Source organism: Manis javanica, chromosome 9 (assembly GCF_040802235.1).
Source record: "Manis javanica isolate MJ-LG chromosome 9, MJ_LKY, whole genome shotgun sequence".
In the NCBI taxonomy this organism is placed as follows: Eukaryota; Metazoa; Chordata; class Mammalia; order Pholidota; family Manidae; genus Manis; species Manis javanica.
The window spans coordinates 9,649,111-9,665,940 of NC_133164.1; the positions used below are offsets into that span (position 1 = coordinate 9,649,111).

The 16,830-nt window shown below is 35.9% G+C and overlaps 1 protein-coding gene and 1 pseudogene across 8 annotated transcripts in view; one reads left to right on the top strand and one right to left on the bottom strand.

The window, feature by feature from the left end:
* Positions 1-16,830, bottom strand: part of PCCA (propionyl-CoA carboxylase subunit alpha) — a 357,794-nt gene that overhangs the window by 66,748 nt on the left and 274,216 nt on the right. For all 8 annotated transcript variants that reach the window (XM_073212398.1, XM_073212399.1, XM_037024801.2 and 5 more), the window contains one exon: positions 4,361-4,414. In XM_073212398.1, coding sequence (XP_073068499.1) covers positions 4,361-4,414 — 54 coding nt within the window. The remainder of the gene's footprint in view (positions 1-4,360; positions 4,415-16,830) is intronic.
* On the top strand, positions 4,691-5,727 carry LOC140843491 (large ribosomal subunit protein uL29m pseudogene; annotated as a pseudogene).

The following is a 16,830-nucleotide window of genomic DNA, read 5'->3' on the forward strand; positions in this document are numbered from 1 at the left end:
ACAGATGCACTCCTATGTTTATCGCAGCACTATTTACAATAGCCAAGAATTGGAAGCAACCTAAATGTCCATCTGTAGATGAATGGATAAAGAAGATGTGGTACATATACACAATGGAATACTACTCAGCCATAAGAAGTGGAAAAATCCAACCATTTGCAGCAACATGGATGGAGCTGGAGAGTATTATGCTCAGTGAAATAAGCCAAGCGGAGAAAGAGAAATACCAAATGATTTCACTCATCTGAGGAGTATAGGAACAAAGGAAAAACTGAAGGAACAAAACAGCAGCAGAATTACAGAACCCAAAAATGGACTAACAGGTACCAAAGGGAAAGGAACTGGGGAGGATGGGTGGGCAGGGAGGGATAAGGGGGGGGAAGAAGAAGGGGGGTATTAAGATTAGCATGCATGGGGGGGAGGGAGAAAGGGGAGGGTGGGCTGCACAACACAGAGAGGACAAGTAGTGACTCTACCACATTTTGCTAAGCTGATGGACAGTAACCGTAATGTGGTTGTTAGGGGGGACCTGATATAGGGGAGAGCATAGTAAACATAGTATTCTTCAGGTAAGTGTAGATTAAAAATTTAAAAAAAAAAAAGAAAGAAAGAAAGAAAAGGGGGATTACTCCTTAACAGGATAAAACTATTGGTAAATCAAAGATCAACGCATGCTTTAAATATCCTTAATGTTGATCACTTAAAGGGTGTCAGATGATCAGCTATGGAGGTACTCTTTTCTGATAATATTCCTTTCTCTTAATTAAAAAAAAAAAAAAAAAAAAAAAAAAAAGCAGTTACTGTGTGCTGACCTCCAATGAGTTCTGCACAGTGGTATAGAGGGCATGTCAAAGTGTGGGCAAAGGGTCTGTTTGTTTCTAGGCAGAAGATCAAGGCCTAGCTTGGATACCCAGAAAATGAACTAAGATACGATATGAGGAGGAGCTTCCGGCATCAGCACTCTCTGGAGGACTCGTGCCGGGGGATGATCATCAAAAAGCCTCCACAGGGATCCGGACGATGCTGCGGTTGTGGCTGCATCCAGCCCACCGTCTCCTGGACTTGCCATAAGAAGGAGGAGGGAGATGTCTAGGCTGGCATGTGCATACAGTGAGACAACGAATTTGACTGGATCTGTACTGTTGGAACTCAACCAGGAGTTGGGAGGGGTGCAAGTTGTAGCACCCCAAAATCTCATGACTATAGACTATCTATGGTTAAAAGAACATATGGGATGTGAACAGATCCCAGAAATGGGCTGCTTTAATTTGTCTGATGGTTCAAGTACAGTTCGAAAATATCCATCATATCATAGATAAATTTTCACAAATGCCTAGGGTGCCTAAATGGTTTTCTTGGCTTCACTGGAGATGGCTGGTAATTATAGATTTGCTTTGTTTATGTCACCGTATTCCTATTATGTTAATATGTGTGTGCAAATTAGTTAGTAGTTTAAAACCTGTACATACTTAAGGTACTATACAAGAAGATATGTCAAAGAAATAATCAATCCTCCCAAGTTTCCTTCATATGCTACATCTATAGCTTTTCTTCTTCCTTCCTAATTACAAACCTTAAATAGAATTCGTGCCTCATATCGAATTTACCGAGTATCATAATTCCTCCAGGTGGTAAAGATACCTCGAGACAAGTGCTGGGCATAGAAGCCACAGGGCATAAATCTGCAAAGAAGTAAAAAGCTAACCTTTGCAAACAATATGGCTTCTCTCTCACTTACCAACTTTACATTTCCCTGTATGGCCCCGGAAGATGACTGGTTAGCCAGAGACGGGTAAGATTCCTCAAGGGAGGAACAACCTAAGACAGGCACAGTCGCAGGGGGGCCATCAGGTGAGAATTTGGGGATCAACAGAGGTGAGGCTCAGAACCTCACCCCCCCTGCTTTGAGAGAAATCTTCTGCATCCGTGGATGTCTTGCTGCCCTTGTCTAGCCTGGATTAATACTTAGTCCATAGGCACACACCTGATCATCTGATCATCTACATTTGCCTTCTTACAGCACTAAACTATGTTTTCTACCTTTATCTTGCATCTACCTACCACTTCAGCATTTTATTAAAAATAAAAATAATAATAATAATAGGAGAAATGTGGGATCAACATATAAATCAAGTACAAAAATCAAATGAATATTCATATTTGACCTGATGGTTTATAGGTCATATTGCATGATCAAAACCGAAAGTTTCTGTGATGAATGCCCTTGTACTGTTCACCATGTAAGAATTTATTCACTCTGTAAGAATTCGTTCACCATGTAAGAACTTGTTCGTTATGCTTCAGAAGATTGGAGACTGACGAGAATTAGGCTTGAGATGGATTAATGATTGTACATTGAGCATTGACCCCCCTATACTGAATTTTATTGTTGTTAACAACCATTTGATCAATAAATATGAGAGATGCCCTCTCAAAAAAAAAAAAAAAAAAAAAAAAATTAAATACCTCTAAGGGATAGGCTGTAAACTTCTGTGGTGGTTAATTTTATGTGTCAACTTCGGTGGGCCACAGTATCCACATATCTGGCCAAACATTATTCTAGATGCTTCTATGAAGGTATTTTTTAGATGAGGTTAACATTTACATCAACAGACTTTAAGTAAAGCAGATTACTCTCCATAAATCTGGGTGAGCCTCATTCAGTCAATTGAAGAAGAAACAAAAGACTGACTTTCCAAGCAAGAAGACAGCCCTGCAAGGACACAGGCGGACGGGAGCTGCAACTCTTTCCTGGCGCCTCCACCGTCACATGGAAGAGTTGCTTAAAATCAACCAGTCCCTAGGCTGTGCACACTCACTGGCACTCCCTCTCTCTCTCTTCCCCCTCCCACCAGCCCTCCCTCTCTCTATAACATATATACACATAACACACAAAAACACATCTCGTCGATTCTGTTTCTTTGGAGAACCCTAATACAATTTCTTACAACATGGATTTAAATAATATTTAAAAATTTTAATTTAAAAAAAGGCATGCAATAATTTATTAGGAAAACAAGAATAACCACAAGTCTCAGGAGCAACACTTAAAATCTACATGACACTGGGCGAATGCTTATGCATATACTACTGTACATACATGATGAAGTTTACTGCATCTTTATACAAACTACAAATGCACATTATTAATGTCCTTCTTATCTCAATGGCTGCAAAATCACTACTGTCTTGATCCAAGCTACAAGCGTCTCCACTGATATTCTCAACAAACTCACAGAGCTAACAGAAATCCCCAATGTGAAGTTACAACCTGAACAAGGCACCCGAAGGACATGAACAGACATTTTACAGATTATAAATGATACCTAGCGAATGAATACGTGGAGAAATCTCAAATACAAAAGAAGTAAACAGAGAAATGTAATTAAAACAATAAGGTATCTCTTTAAACAGTTGTTTTGAAAACTGTAGTTAATGCTAACAATATACTTATAAATGCACAAGTATAAATTACAACTATGAACTTTTAAGCAGACTTAGTTAAATAATTTTGAAAATAGTAACTAACACTAGTAACAGTGCAAAGTGGTATTCTAATGTGTGATGAATGGCATCTAAACAGATACAAAATAATAGGCAACTGTAAACTAAGCCTTAAAATCATTCATGGTTTTTACTCTATTTAGGAGGAAATCTATCTTATGTGTGTTTTTAAAAATACTTTATACATGTTTGAAAATCATTCAAAACATCAAAACAACAAAACACATGAAGTTGTTCATTAGAGCAAATGGCAAAAACTTAGGGGTAAGCTGAACATCTAATAGCTGGGACTCATAGATAAGTAAAATGTATCACATCTACTCATCAGAATGTTAAAGACAGTGCCACTAAAACGGTGCTAATATTTTACAGCTATGTGGAAAACGATTAACAGGGTCTTAAGTGAAAAAAATCAAGATACAAAAATTATGACTAAATTTCATTAGAAATGTGGAATTGGAAGGACCTACTACAGCCAGCCAGAAGGAAAACTGAGTGAAGCAAAAAATCAAGGGCACTATTTTCAAAATTACCTTTATATTGTATGTTCTTATTTTTATTACAGAAAATGGAGAAAAACCTCCAATAGAAAAAATGCACTTCAAATGCTCAACAAACTGCCAACAATTTTAAAAAAACGGTTTTCTCTCTAAATAAGAAATAGATAAAATTATTCTATCATAGAAGCATCTCTTAACACATTAAGGACTCTATTTCTTACCTGAAGACATCTCATTTAATAGCAAAACAAAACTATGATGAAGCCAAGTTCAAACACATGAGCTACAACTAGTTGAACTCTTTTTTCCTCTGTAAATTAAGAGAATATGCAGAATAATAATTTTTTCACACTTACCACTGTACCAAGAAACTGAATGCTCATGTTTCCACCAGCTTCTCGAGAAAGACACTGGAAAACAAAAAAAAAAGAAGTAAAATGAATTTTTATCCACACAAAATTGTGTACATGAATGTTCATGGCAGCATTGTTCCTAATATCCAAATAACCCAACTGTCCATTAACGGACATACATTACCTGATATACAGGTAAACAAAATAAGGTATATTCATACACTGGAATATTATTTGGCCATAAAAAGGAATGAAGCACTAATACATGCTACCACAAAAGTTAGTCACAAAGGAGCACATATTATATGATTCCATTTAACATTAAATGTCCAGAATAGGCAAATCCAGAGAGACAGAAGGTAGACCGGTGCAGTCTGGCCAGCATTATGCCCCATGACTTTCATGATGAGGTCATCAGTAATCCTCAGGCACCAGCGAGCAAAGGTTCCAGGTGTTCTCTTAGTTTGCTGATGAAGGATATGCCAAATGTCACACCTTTTCGCCAGTGTAGACTATTTTATGCCACTTTGTCAAGAAAAGGACTGGAAGAAATTTTTGATGACCCAAGGAATTAGGAGGAAAAAAAGTAAAACTTGGAGTTTCATAGACTTATCAGCAATTAGGATCAAAAGTAATAAAGATATGTGTACACTTTCCTATGTCCTGCTAAAAAGAGAAACACGCTCCTAACTCTAGAGTAGGAGGCCAAGGGGCAGAGACCGCCAGTGCCAAGTCTAGAATGGTTAGAAAATGCAGTAGGTTCCATAGGTGCATTAGATAAAATTGTCCAGAAAAGAGAAGATGCCCTAGGACTTCTTCAGACTGCTTCAGAAAAAGCTAGACCTGGTGTTTGGATAAGAAACATCTTTGGAAGAATCATTTGGCACAAGGTTCAAGAAGTGGCCTTGGTACCCAAGTAACAGACCCACAGTAAATGATTCTTTGTAATGCCCTATGGGGAACATTTTGCAGACTGAGACTTGAGAAGCCAGACCACATTGAAACAAGGAGGAAAATTTTAGGAAAAAAAGAAAAAAGTACTATCTTCAGAAAAAGTTTCCCTATCTTTTTGAAGCCCAGAAGTTAAGTCTTGTGTAATATGTCTGAACTCCTAACTTATCATTTTGTTTTTCTTGGATAATAGTCTATATACAAAAGTAAATGTATGTTAAGTGATTTATAAAGAACCTGTGTTTTCAATCAAATGACTATTTACCTATCAAGTGGTCTGAGTGTTAATATGCCATGTTAATTCTGGAAGTGATTATGCTTCTACCAAACTTTTCAAAAGCTAAGTATAAAGTAAAGATTCAGTTCTCATTTTTTTCGGAAGGAAGGAAGGAAGGAAAGAAGGACAGATGGAAGGCAGGCAGGCAGGGTAACCAGCGGCCGCCTACAGGAGGGCTGGCAGGAAATTGGGAATGACTGCTCATCACTAGGAGGTTTCTTTCTAGGGGAGGAAAAATGTTCTAAATTTGATTGTGGTGATTGTCCAACCCTGTGAAGAGGCTAAAAACCACTGAATTGTACACTCTGGGTGAACTGTATGGTATGTGAATTATATCTCAATAATATGTTATAAAAATAAGTTAGAATTTGTTTAAGATAACAATGAGAACAATGCAATCACCTATGTCCAGAGAGAGGTTAGAAAAAGAAATAATCTCTATGCTATGCATTTATTTGCAAATAAAATTCAGAGAGAATTCGCCTCATCAGTTGATCTGTTCTGTCCCCATGTTGCTGGTCCGCGCTGTGATCCCCCCCTGCAAACACTTCTTTCACTGGCTCCTGGATGCTCTCCTGCCTCCTTGAAGGGCGGCTCTTCCTTAGCCTCCTTTGCTGGCCTTGCCTCTTCCTTCTACTTTGAGTTAATTTTTATATATACTGTAAGGATTCAGTTTCATTCTTTTGTATCTGGCAGACCCATGGCTTCTAGAGAAATCTACATGCTTATGGCTATCAAATTCATGTTTTCATTTTCTATTTGTCCTCTGAGTTCAAGACTCACATAGCAATTACTAACTGGACGCCAACACTTGGATATCTAATACACATCTTAAACCTACCAAGTCTACACAGAATTCTTGACTTCCCTCCCCAAACCTCCTCCTCCCCTAGTCTTCCCATCTCAGTAAAGATTACCACCATTCACTCAATTGCTGACGCTTGATTCTTTTAACTTCTTTCACACCCAGTATCTAATCCATCATCAATCTTTTCTGCCTTCCCTCCCAATTATATGTCAAATTAGTCCACTTCTTAACATCTCCACTGCTACCATCTTAGCCTAAGCCAAGGGTTAGCAAACTCTTTCTGTAAAAGGCCACCCTATAAACATTTCAGGCTTTGTGAGCCCAGAAGTAAAACTGAGGATATTATGTAGCTACTTATATAAGAGAAAAAACAAATTTTTTATATTTTTTGGCAATATTAAAAATATAATAATAAAACCAAGTACTTTTTTTTTTTGTAATCCTGATATTTACAAGGAGAACAGAATTCTTTAAGGATAAAATTTTGTTTAATTGGGGATCAAAGTTAGTGCTCCCTATCATCAAAACTGTTGCCAATATTCACTTGTTAATGCTGATATGCAACAAGATTTCACGGATTTCATCTTTGAAAATGTCATTTTCCACAATCAAGTACTGCCAAATACCATATCAAGCCAGAGGAATATGGTTTTACCTGAATGTATTTATCCCTGGGCAGGCATTTATAGAAGCTTGTTTGATTGTTCTCTTGACATTTATCTTTAGCCTACCATTACATATGGTTTAACCACTTCCATCTGAAGGTTAGGTAGGAGGTCCTCAATAGTACAGTTAAGTGGGTTTGAAAATATGGAAATTTCCTTTGCTCTTACACTAAAGTTTGAAAAATACTGCTGAAAATGTAGTTTACCTCTTGTTCTAATCTTTTGATAGCCTAGAAAGTGTAAAAAGCAGCTCGACATTACTTGTGATTCAAATGTTGGTTGTTGTCAAAGTGATTTTTACCACAGTGTGAATTTTGCATGCAAGTTCTGTTTTGTTTTGCGATTTTAGTATGAGTTCATTAAGAAACATTATTATCAAGTCTGTAGCAAAGCTAATTTTCAAAGACATTCAATGTTTAGTAATAGTGGTTGAGGGTGGTTCTTCTGTTCAGAAAAATTCCAATCTTAGTCCTGAGCTAAAAAAAATACCCACAATAAACTTTACCACTAAACCACTGAACTACTGTGTGATAGCAAAAATCAAGACTTTAAGCTTCTACTTACAAACAAAAATTCCAAAAGCAGCCACAGATAAAAACGAATGAATGTGGTGGTGTTCTGTACTGTTCCGTGTATGTTCAGAACTGTAGAACTGTACTTATGGACACTGAAATTTGAATCTCATATATTTTCCATGTGTCATGAAATTATCCTTCTTTTAATTTTGTCCAACCATTAAAAAATTTGATAACCACTCAACTTGTAAGCCATACATAAACAGGCAAAGGGTTGGATGTGGTCGACTCGACTCCTGGTCCAAGTCGTCAGTACCTCCCACCTGGATGACTGAAGTAGTCATATAAACAATTTTCTTGCCTTTACCACTGGTTCCGAGTCCATCCTCCTCAGAGCAGGGATTTTAAATCACAACATATCACTCTTCTATTCAAATATCTTCAAAAGCTTCACAACAAGAAGTGAATAAAAGCCAAACTCTTTATCCTACAAAAACCTTAAATGATATGATCCCTGTCTATCTTTTCCCACCCTCCTAACTATACTCAAGACATCAGCCTTCCCTCTGGCCCCACACAAGCCAAGCTCGGTCCTGCCTCCTGGCCTTTGTAGTTGCCATTCAACCTACTTGGGGCTTTCTTCCTTGAGATTTTTGCATGGCTGTCCCCTTCTCCTCATAGGTTTCAACTCAATCCTAGGTATTCAGAGGCCACTTACTGACCACCTACCTAAACCTACCTACCCCCTCTAGGTAATTTCTATGAATCATCCTGTTTTATAGTCTTCATCAACCTTCTTAGTACTCAAATTACCTTATTTGTGTGTTTACATGTTTGGTATCTCTAGCTCCCCATTGTAATGAGAGAGAGAGAGAGAGAGAAAGAGTTAAGATGTGTAACTGGAAGAAAAAAAGAAGTGTCCAAACCTACATAAGTCAGCAATAAGGACGGACTTAAGTGATGGAAAATAGGGAAATAAAATTTCATTCAAAACTGGAACTTACCTCTATACAAGAAAGAGGAATATACACTTTCCCAAGTCTAGTATTAAGACCATTAGGTTTTAAAATCCACAACGAACAAAATACTCAATACCTACAATGGGTCTGAGGCCAAAACAAGTATGAACTAACTGCTTGATAAGGTAATAATAAAAATTAAAATTAAATAAAAATTAAGACTTTTATTTTCATTAAACATATCCCATTCTTATTAAATATTTTCTCCAAATATTTCATCCTTTTTCCTATTTATGTGACACTCATAGCTAGATAGAAATTTTCTTCTTCTCTCATTTTGGTAGTCTGCTCCAACATTTACAAAATACTGGTTTTTTTTCCTTTAAAGGATATTTAATATTTTATCAACAAAGTACTTTCCACTTTTGTTAGAATCAAAGTCATATAAAATTAGCAAGGTTGCTCACTCAAATACTAAAATAATAAATCAAAATCTCCAAAAATATCTACATAGTATAATAAAATCAGGGGCAATTTCACCTTTAAAAGTAATCTCACTGAACAGTCAGAGGAAGAAGTAGTAATAGTTTTCTTTTTCCCCTCACTGATTTCCCACTTGATACTATGTTTCAAAGGCCATTACTGTGGGATATGTCTTATCGATCTCCAGTGCAGCTGCTCGGATTATTTTCCACATTTACTATAATCAGTGTTTATACTACTCAAAACTCTCTTCTTCAGGCAGCTTCTAAAATATAATTTTCTAGTTAACAGATAGTAAAGGAAAAAAAAGTGGTGTGAGTGTGTGTGTGTGTGTGTGTGTCTGTGTGTGTGTGTGGTCGGGGAGTGGCTTCAGAAAGATATTTTCCCATTACATTAAATTTGTAAAAGCAACTCCAAATCATAAAACATATGCCAGTAGAGACAACAGAACTGCTAAATGTCTAGGACCACATTACAAAAGCAGGTAAACTTGCATCAAAATTTGTATTTTAAATTACAGTTGCAAACACATCCCAGATGTTAAATTGTGATTAAATTTTTGAAACACAGTGAAAGGAGTTATTTCTGTTCACTAGTGGGCTTGTTTCTAAGATGTGTAACTATAATTGATGTTTTCAGGAATGTGAAAAGGAGATAGTTAATAATTACTCTTTCATTTCCTACTTCTTTAGAAAAAAATACCAACTACTTATTCTAAGTTACATATTTATATATCCTATACATCCTAAATAGATGGTTTCATATTACATTTGATGACTCTAATCAAAATAATAGCTAATTAATTCTCCAGGGATGGGGGGTGGGGAGAAACACTGAATAAAAATGGAAAACTTTTATTTGGGGACTAAAAACATAAGATGATACTTTCAAATTTTTTTTTAAGCAGGGTAAAGTATAAGCAAAAATGTAAGCTCCTTCACTTAATTTTTAAATCCAAAAAATATGAAAACATTTATTTTAGCATCTATACACATTTATTAGGATTAAAACCAAAGTTTGTTCTCAGGTTGTGGAATTAATTTTAATCAAAAAAACTGAAAAAAGAAAACTTATTTTTAACTTTTCTTACTCAAGTGGCAGGAAAATCAATTCATTCTCTTCAAAACCAGGAAATTAAATTTAAATTTCAAAAACTTACTCAAATTGTGTACAGACAAGCATTTGTAAATATAGCAGTTATGCAAACACAATAACTAACACAATAACATCTCTTCTATCACATTAATGTGCCTGCATAATATTCTAATTGCATAGGCCCACTGAGTATTTTAAGTCATCATGTTATATAATCATTCACAAGTAATCCATTTAATCTGGTGTTCTGTAGTAAATAACGAGACATTCACGTGACACTATTCCAAATCTGTCTGCTTTAACACAGAAAATTAGTTCCACTTAGTTGAATATCAATGACCTATTCAATGTAGAATGCGATAGTGCAGCAATCAGCTTTGCAGTTATTTATAATAAATATATCTTCTCTTGAAAATATTTAAGCAAGAATCTGAGGAATAAAAAGAAAGCCTTCCAAGGTACACCATGAATAGCTTCATATCATACAAATGTAGAAATTGTTGGACCTTAGCAGAATCTCAAGGTATTTTCAGAAGTATTTAGCTACTCTTCAAGCCTGCAGACAACCTGCTGTGAGCAGGTGGATAGCAGAAATCATGCCACACAAAGAAACAGGCCCATAGGAGTTACTCAGAGGCTCTGCCTGCAAATGCCCAAAACAATGTGACTATATGCAAAATGAAAATCTAGTATGAAAAATGCTAACAAGAAGCAATATATTAAATCCAAGCAGACAAATTATACTGTAGGAAATGAACAACTATCTGAGTTGGTCAAAGTAAAATTGAGGAGCCTCTTGCAAGGTAAAAAAAAATTACTTCACAAGAATACAGTATAGCCAGAGTAATAAAAAAGTTATATTCACCCAGCATGTTCCATGCTATGAAAGTGTTAGGGTGTATGCAGAAAACACAGTGAGCTCAACATGTATAGAACACAGCAGATCTGTTTTGTTTCAACACTTTAATTATATGCTACAGGCAGGAAGTCATTCCACTTTTTAAAAATAGTTCTAATTTTTGTTAAGCTTCTAAATTAAAATGTAAAAAGTTTGTCAACTAGATGATAAATTCATCTTCTGTTAAAAGTGACTTTAATTCACCTATTTATAATTTTAAATGACAAAAAACTAAAACTGTGGTGGATACAACAGAGAGCACTTAAAAAACCTGTGTGTGTTTTTATCTTCTGTAAAGCACTTTGATTTAAAAAGGGTTTTTTTGTCTGTGAGCCTCTTGACCCGGTAATCATTAGCCACATGTGGCCAGTGAGAACTCAAAAGACAACTAGTGTGACTGAGAAACCAACTTTTTAATTTTATTAAATTTTAATTAATTTAAATCTAAATCTAAATGCAGAAGAAGTATAATATATCTCCCTGTTAAACACAACTTCATTGTTTTGGCAGGACTACATTTCACTTTAACCATTCCCTTGCGTCAGATGTTATTGCACTGCCGTACACATGTAAGGCATGTATGCCATTTCTGCTATCACATTAACTTTTCATGTTGTTTCATGTTCGAATGCTCATGTTTTAGATATATTGTGTTAAATAAAATAGATTAGTAAAATTAATTTAATTTGTTCTTACTTCTTTAATGTGGCTACTAAGAAACTTACATTGCATAGATGGCTCATGTTAGCTCTCTATTAGACAATGCTGCTTGATTCTACAACTCTTTTAATTGGTAATTTGAAAATCGGACTACATCTCTCCTCAAAAGAAATGAGAAGTGATTGTTAGGTTCTCAGATTATACTATTAAGATCTATTTTATAAGTATCATTACTTATGGACTCTACATTTGTAACGAAAAATAGTGAGAAAATACTGGTATATATTCAACACACACAAAAAAAATTTTAATATGATCATTTTGTTTTCCTTGAATGATGGTATTTGAGAAAAACTTGGTTTAATTATTAGATGAAGAAATAGATTAAAACTTATGAAAATTCTAAAGATGACCTTCAAGAATTTTCAATGTGTATGTCCCTGGTTCTTTAGTATATATTATTTCATTTCAAATATATGACCTCCTCCTCATTTCAGACAGATGCAACACTAGTTCTATACTTAAAAACTATCAACAATGATTAGAATTTTTGTCCAAGAGTGTGATTTTCTAGGAGCCAAAAGAGAAAAAGACTTAAAGCAGCTAAATGGCCATACTGGAGGGAGAGGTTGGGTGAAATAGACTCAACTGAGTGGTGAATAATTAGTGACACTGGGCAAGAGCGCATGAGCTATGTGTGCACAAACCTCTCAGAAAAAGAAGACCAGAAGGAGCCTGGGTGGACCTTTTCTACACCCTCAACATCTATCAATAGGTGATACAGCCAGTCTCAAGCAGTTTAGGCGCTACCCACAGCAAACAAAGGCAAATAGGAAAGACATTTACTTAGGTGGAAAGACATGAGATTGGCAAGCAAGGTATTTCTGTGGGGAGGTCCTCAGGAGCCCTCTTCTCTTTGCTCTCCCAAAAACTAGGGTGATTCTGTATCTGCAGAGATTAACCCACTGTGTTATTTAATACAGTATGAATATTGCAAATGTTGGAAGTTCAGGAATTAAAAAGAATCGATGAAGAGCTAAGAAGGTTATCTTTGTGTATTGCTGGTGGGATCCATGACCTTGTGACTGAAGTAAGATGATTATCTTTCAAAATGAACTCTTTTTCCCCACTTACTGCTTCAATCCCTGACACCCTCTTCTACTACCCAGTAACCTTCCACACAGCATTTTGATGGACATTACTTTCCACTGCAAAAACATTTCAATGATTATCTCCATTGGTGATTGAAATGCTGACTCTTCAAACTTGGCTCCTCCAATCTATTTTCCCACACTTAGGTCACCTTCCTTCCCTACCTGAATGCTTCCCCATCCACCTCCCAGTTCATGGACCTGCTTCTCTCAAAGGCGTATCTCAAACACCACCTGACACACAGGACCTGCACTGCACGTACACAACACTCCTTTTTAAGGATTCCCTAGAGATAAATGAAAAATGAAAGGGAGTGATTGGCAGAGAGCTCATGAAAGCAAATACAGTGGCCAGAGTTTTGTGTAAGTGAAAAAATCACTTTTTTGTTTACAATTAATTGAGAAACGCTTTATAGAAATAGTAAGTCTTTCAAAGAATTTGGGGGTTGGAAAAGCGAGAGGGTAGCAAGCCAGTAAAGGAGGGAAACATGTGAGTGCTTTGGCCACACGTTAACCCTATTTGAAAAATTAAAATGGGGTCTGAACTCATACCAAAATCAATCCCACGGGATTAAGTATTTAAAAGTGTGAAAAAGCACAACTTCAAAGGTTTAGAAGAAGATATAGGCAAGTACCTTTATGAGCTTGGGAGTTGAAGATGACTGTTTAAACAAATATAAAACACACCAACCATAAAGGAAAAGACTGAAAATTCTGATATTAAATCCCTGATTTAAAACTTTACTTGAATAACATAAAAAGATAAAAATACAGGCTACTAACTGGGAGAAGTCATTCGTAACACATATAACTAATAAGGATCAGGATTCACAAAATGCAACTTTTACAAATCAGTAAGAGAAAGGCAATCCAATTAAAAAATGGGCAAAAGCCATGAATATGGATTTTGCAGAAGAGAAAACAGGACTGTCAAAAATCTATTTTTTAAATGCTCATACTCATCACAGGGAAATCATATATAAAAATCAGGGAAATACACATTAAAACCACAAATGGATTATCATTTACACCTACCAGTCAGGAAAAATTAAGGTAGTCTGGATACTAAGGATTCAATAGGACATGAAGCAAAATTAAGAGCTTAGATTCCTGGGTTTAAATTCTGGCTCTTCCATTTACTAGCAGAATGCCTTGGCAAGCAATTTAGCCTCTACAAGCGCCAGTTTCCCAAAAATGCAAAATGAGGGATAAGACTAGTACGTGATTTATTGGATTGCCGTGGATTAACTAAACTGATACATATGAAGTGCTTAGAAGAGATGGTGCCTGACATAGTAAGTATACAATAAGACTATCTTATTATTATTAATATCACTACGCAAAGACACTACGAAAGAATAAAATTATAGACCAATATCTTTGATGAACATAAGACACAAAAATTCTCAACAAAATATTAGCAAACCAAATTGAAAAATACATCAAAAGGATCATCCATCATGACCAAGTGAGATTTATTCCAGGACGGTATAATATTTGTAAATGAATCGATATTATACACCACATAACTAAAAGGATAAAAACCATATGATAATCTCAATAGATGCTGAGAAAGCATTTGACAAAATTCAACATCCATTCATGATAAAAACACTCAATAAAATGGGCAAAATCAACATAATAAAGGCAACAGATGTCAAACCAACAGCTTAACATCATACTCAATCATGAAAAGCTAAAAGCTTTTCCTCTAAGATCAGGAATCAGGCAAGGATGTCCACTCTCACCACTTTTATTCAACATACTACTGGAGTCCCTAACCACGGCAATCGGACAATACAAAGAGATAAAAGGCATCCAAAATGGTAAGGAAGAAGTTAAACTGTCAATTTGCAGATGACATGATATTATACCTAGAAAACCCTAAAGACTCCACCAAAAACTGTTAGAACTAATAACTGGATTCAGCAAACTTGCAGGACACAAAATTAATACAAAGAAATCTATTCTGGTCCTATATACTAACAATGAACTAGAAGAAAGAAAAACCAGGAAAACAATTACATTTATAATTGCATCAAAAAGAATGATATATCTAGGAATAAACCTAACCAAGGAAGCAAAAGACCTTTACTCTGAAAACTTTAAGATGCTCATTAGAGAAATTTAAAAAACACACAAGTACGTAGAATCCATCCCGTGCTCACAAATAGAGAAAATTAATATTGTCAAAATGGCCATCCTGCCTAAAGCAATTTACAGATTCAATGAAATCCCTATTGAAATACCAACAGCATTTTTTAATGCCCTAGAACAAACAGGTCTAAAATTGATACAGAACCACCCCAAATAGCCAAAGCAATCCTGAGAAAGAAGAACAAAGCTGGGGGGATTAGACTCCCTGATTTAAAGTTCTACTACAAAGCTACAGTAATCAAAGCAATAAGTTACTGGCATAAGAACAGACCCATAGATCAGTGGAACAGAACAGAGAGTACAGATATAAAGCTAAGCATATATGATCAATTAATGTAAGACAAAGGAGCCATGAATATCCAGTGGGGAAAATACAGCCTCTACAATAACTGGTGTTGAGAAAACTGGATGGCTACATACAAGAGAATAAAACTGGGTTACTGCCTAACTCTATACACAAAAGTAAACTCAAAATGGTTCAAAGACCTGAATGGAAGACGTGAACCATAAAACTCTTAGAAGAGAGCATAGGCAAAAATCTCTTGAATATAAGTATGAACAAATTTTTCCTGGACACATCTCCCCGGGCAAGGGAACCAAAATAAAAAACGAACAAGTGGGGACTACATCAAACTAAAAACTTCTGCACAGCAAAGTATACCATCAACTGAACAGAGAAGGCAACCTGTAGTACGGAAAATATATTAGTAAACGATTTGTCTGATAAGGTGTTACCATCCAATATATATAAAGAGCTCATATGCCTCAACACCAAAAAAACAAATAAGCCAATTAAAAAAGGGGCAGAGAACCTGAACAGACATTTCTCTAAAGAAGAAATACAGATGGCAAGAGGCACATGAAAAGATGACCCACATCACTAATAATCAGGGAAATGAAAATCAAAACTACAATGAGCTATCACTTTACATGAGTCAGAAAGGCCACTATCCAAAAGAAAGAGATAATGAGTGTTGGCGAAGATGTGGAAAAATGGGAACCCTCCTACACTGCTGGTGGGAATGTCAACTGGTACAGCCACTGTGGAAAGCAGTATGGAGGTTCCTAAAAAACAAAAAAATAGAAATACCATTCAACCCAGTAATTCCACTTCTAGGAATTTACCCAAAGAAAACAAAAACCCTGGTTCAAAAAAATATATGCACCCCTATATTTATTGCTGCATTATTTACAATAGCCAAGATATGGAAGCAACCTAAGTGTCCATCAATAGACGAATGGATAAAGATGTGGTACATATACACACTGGAGTATTATTCAGCCATAAAAGAAAAGAAATCCTGCCATTTGCAACAGCATGGATGGATCTAGACGGTGAAATAAGCCAGGCAAAGAAAGACAAATACTATATGATTTCACTTATTTGTGGAATATAAATACAAAGCAAAACAAAAGGAAGAAAACAGCAGTGGACTCCTAGGCCCTGAGAAGTGACTGGTGGTTACCATGGGGCAGGGGTTGTGGTGGGTGAGTGGGTGGGAGGTTGAGGGGGATAAAGGGGCATAAAAATTCTCAATCATAATGTAGGTTGGTCACAGTGATAGCATTGCAGCATGGAGAATAGAGTCAATGATTCTGTAACATCTTCCTATGATGACAGATAGTAGCTGTTCTGGTGGGGACAGAATTTAATAATATGGTTAACTGTTGAACCAATGTCTTGTATACTTGAAACTAAGAGAATATTGCATATCAAGTATACTTCAATTTTTTAAAAAGGCAAAAAATATATATAAATCACTACTGGTAGTAATGAAAACTGGCATAGCTACATAGGGCAAAACCATTTGGCACTACCATGTAGGATTCACGATGCATAGTCTCTACAACTCA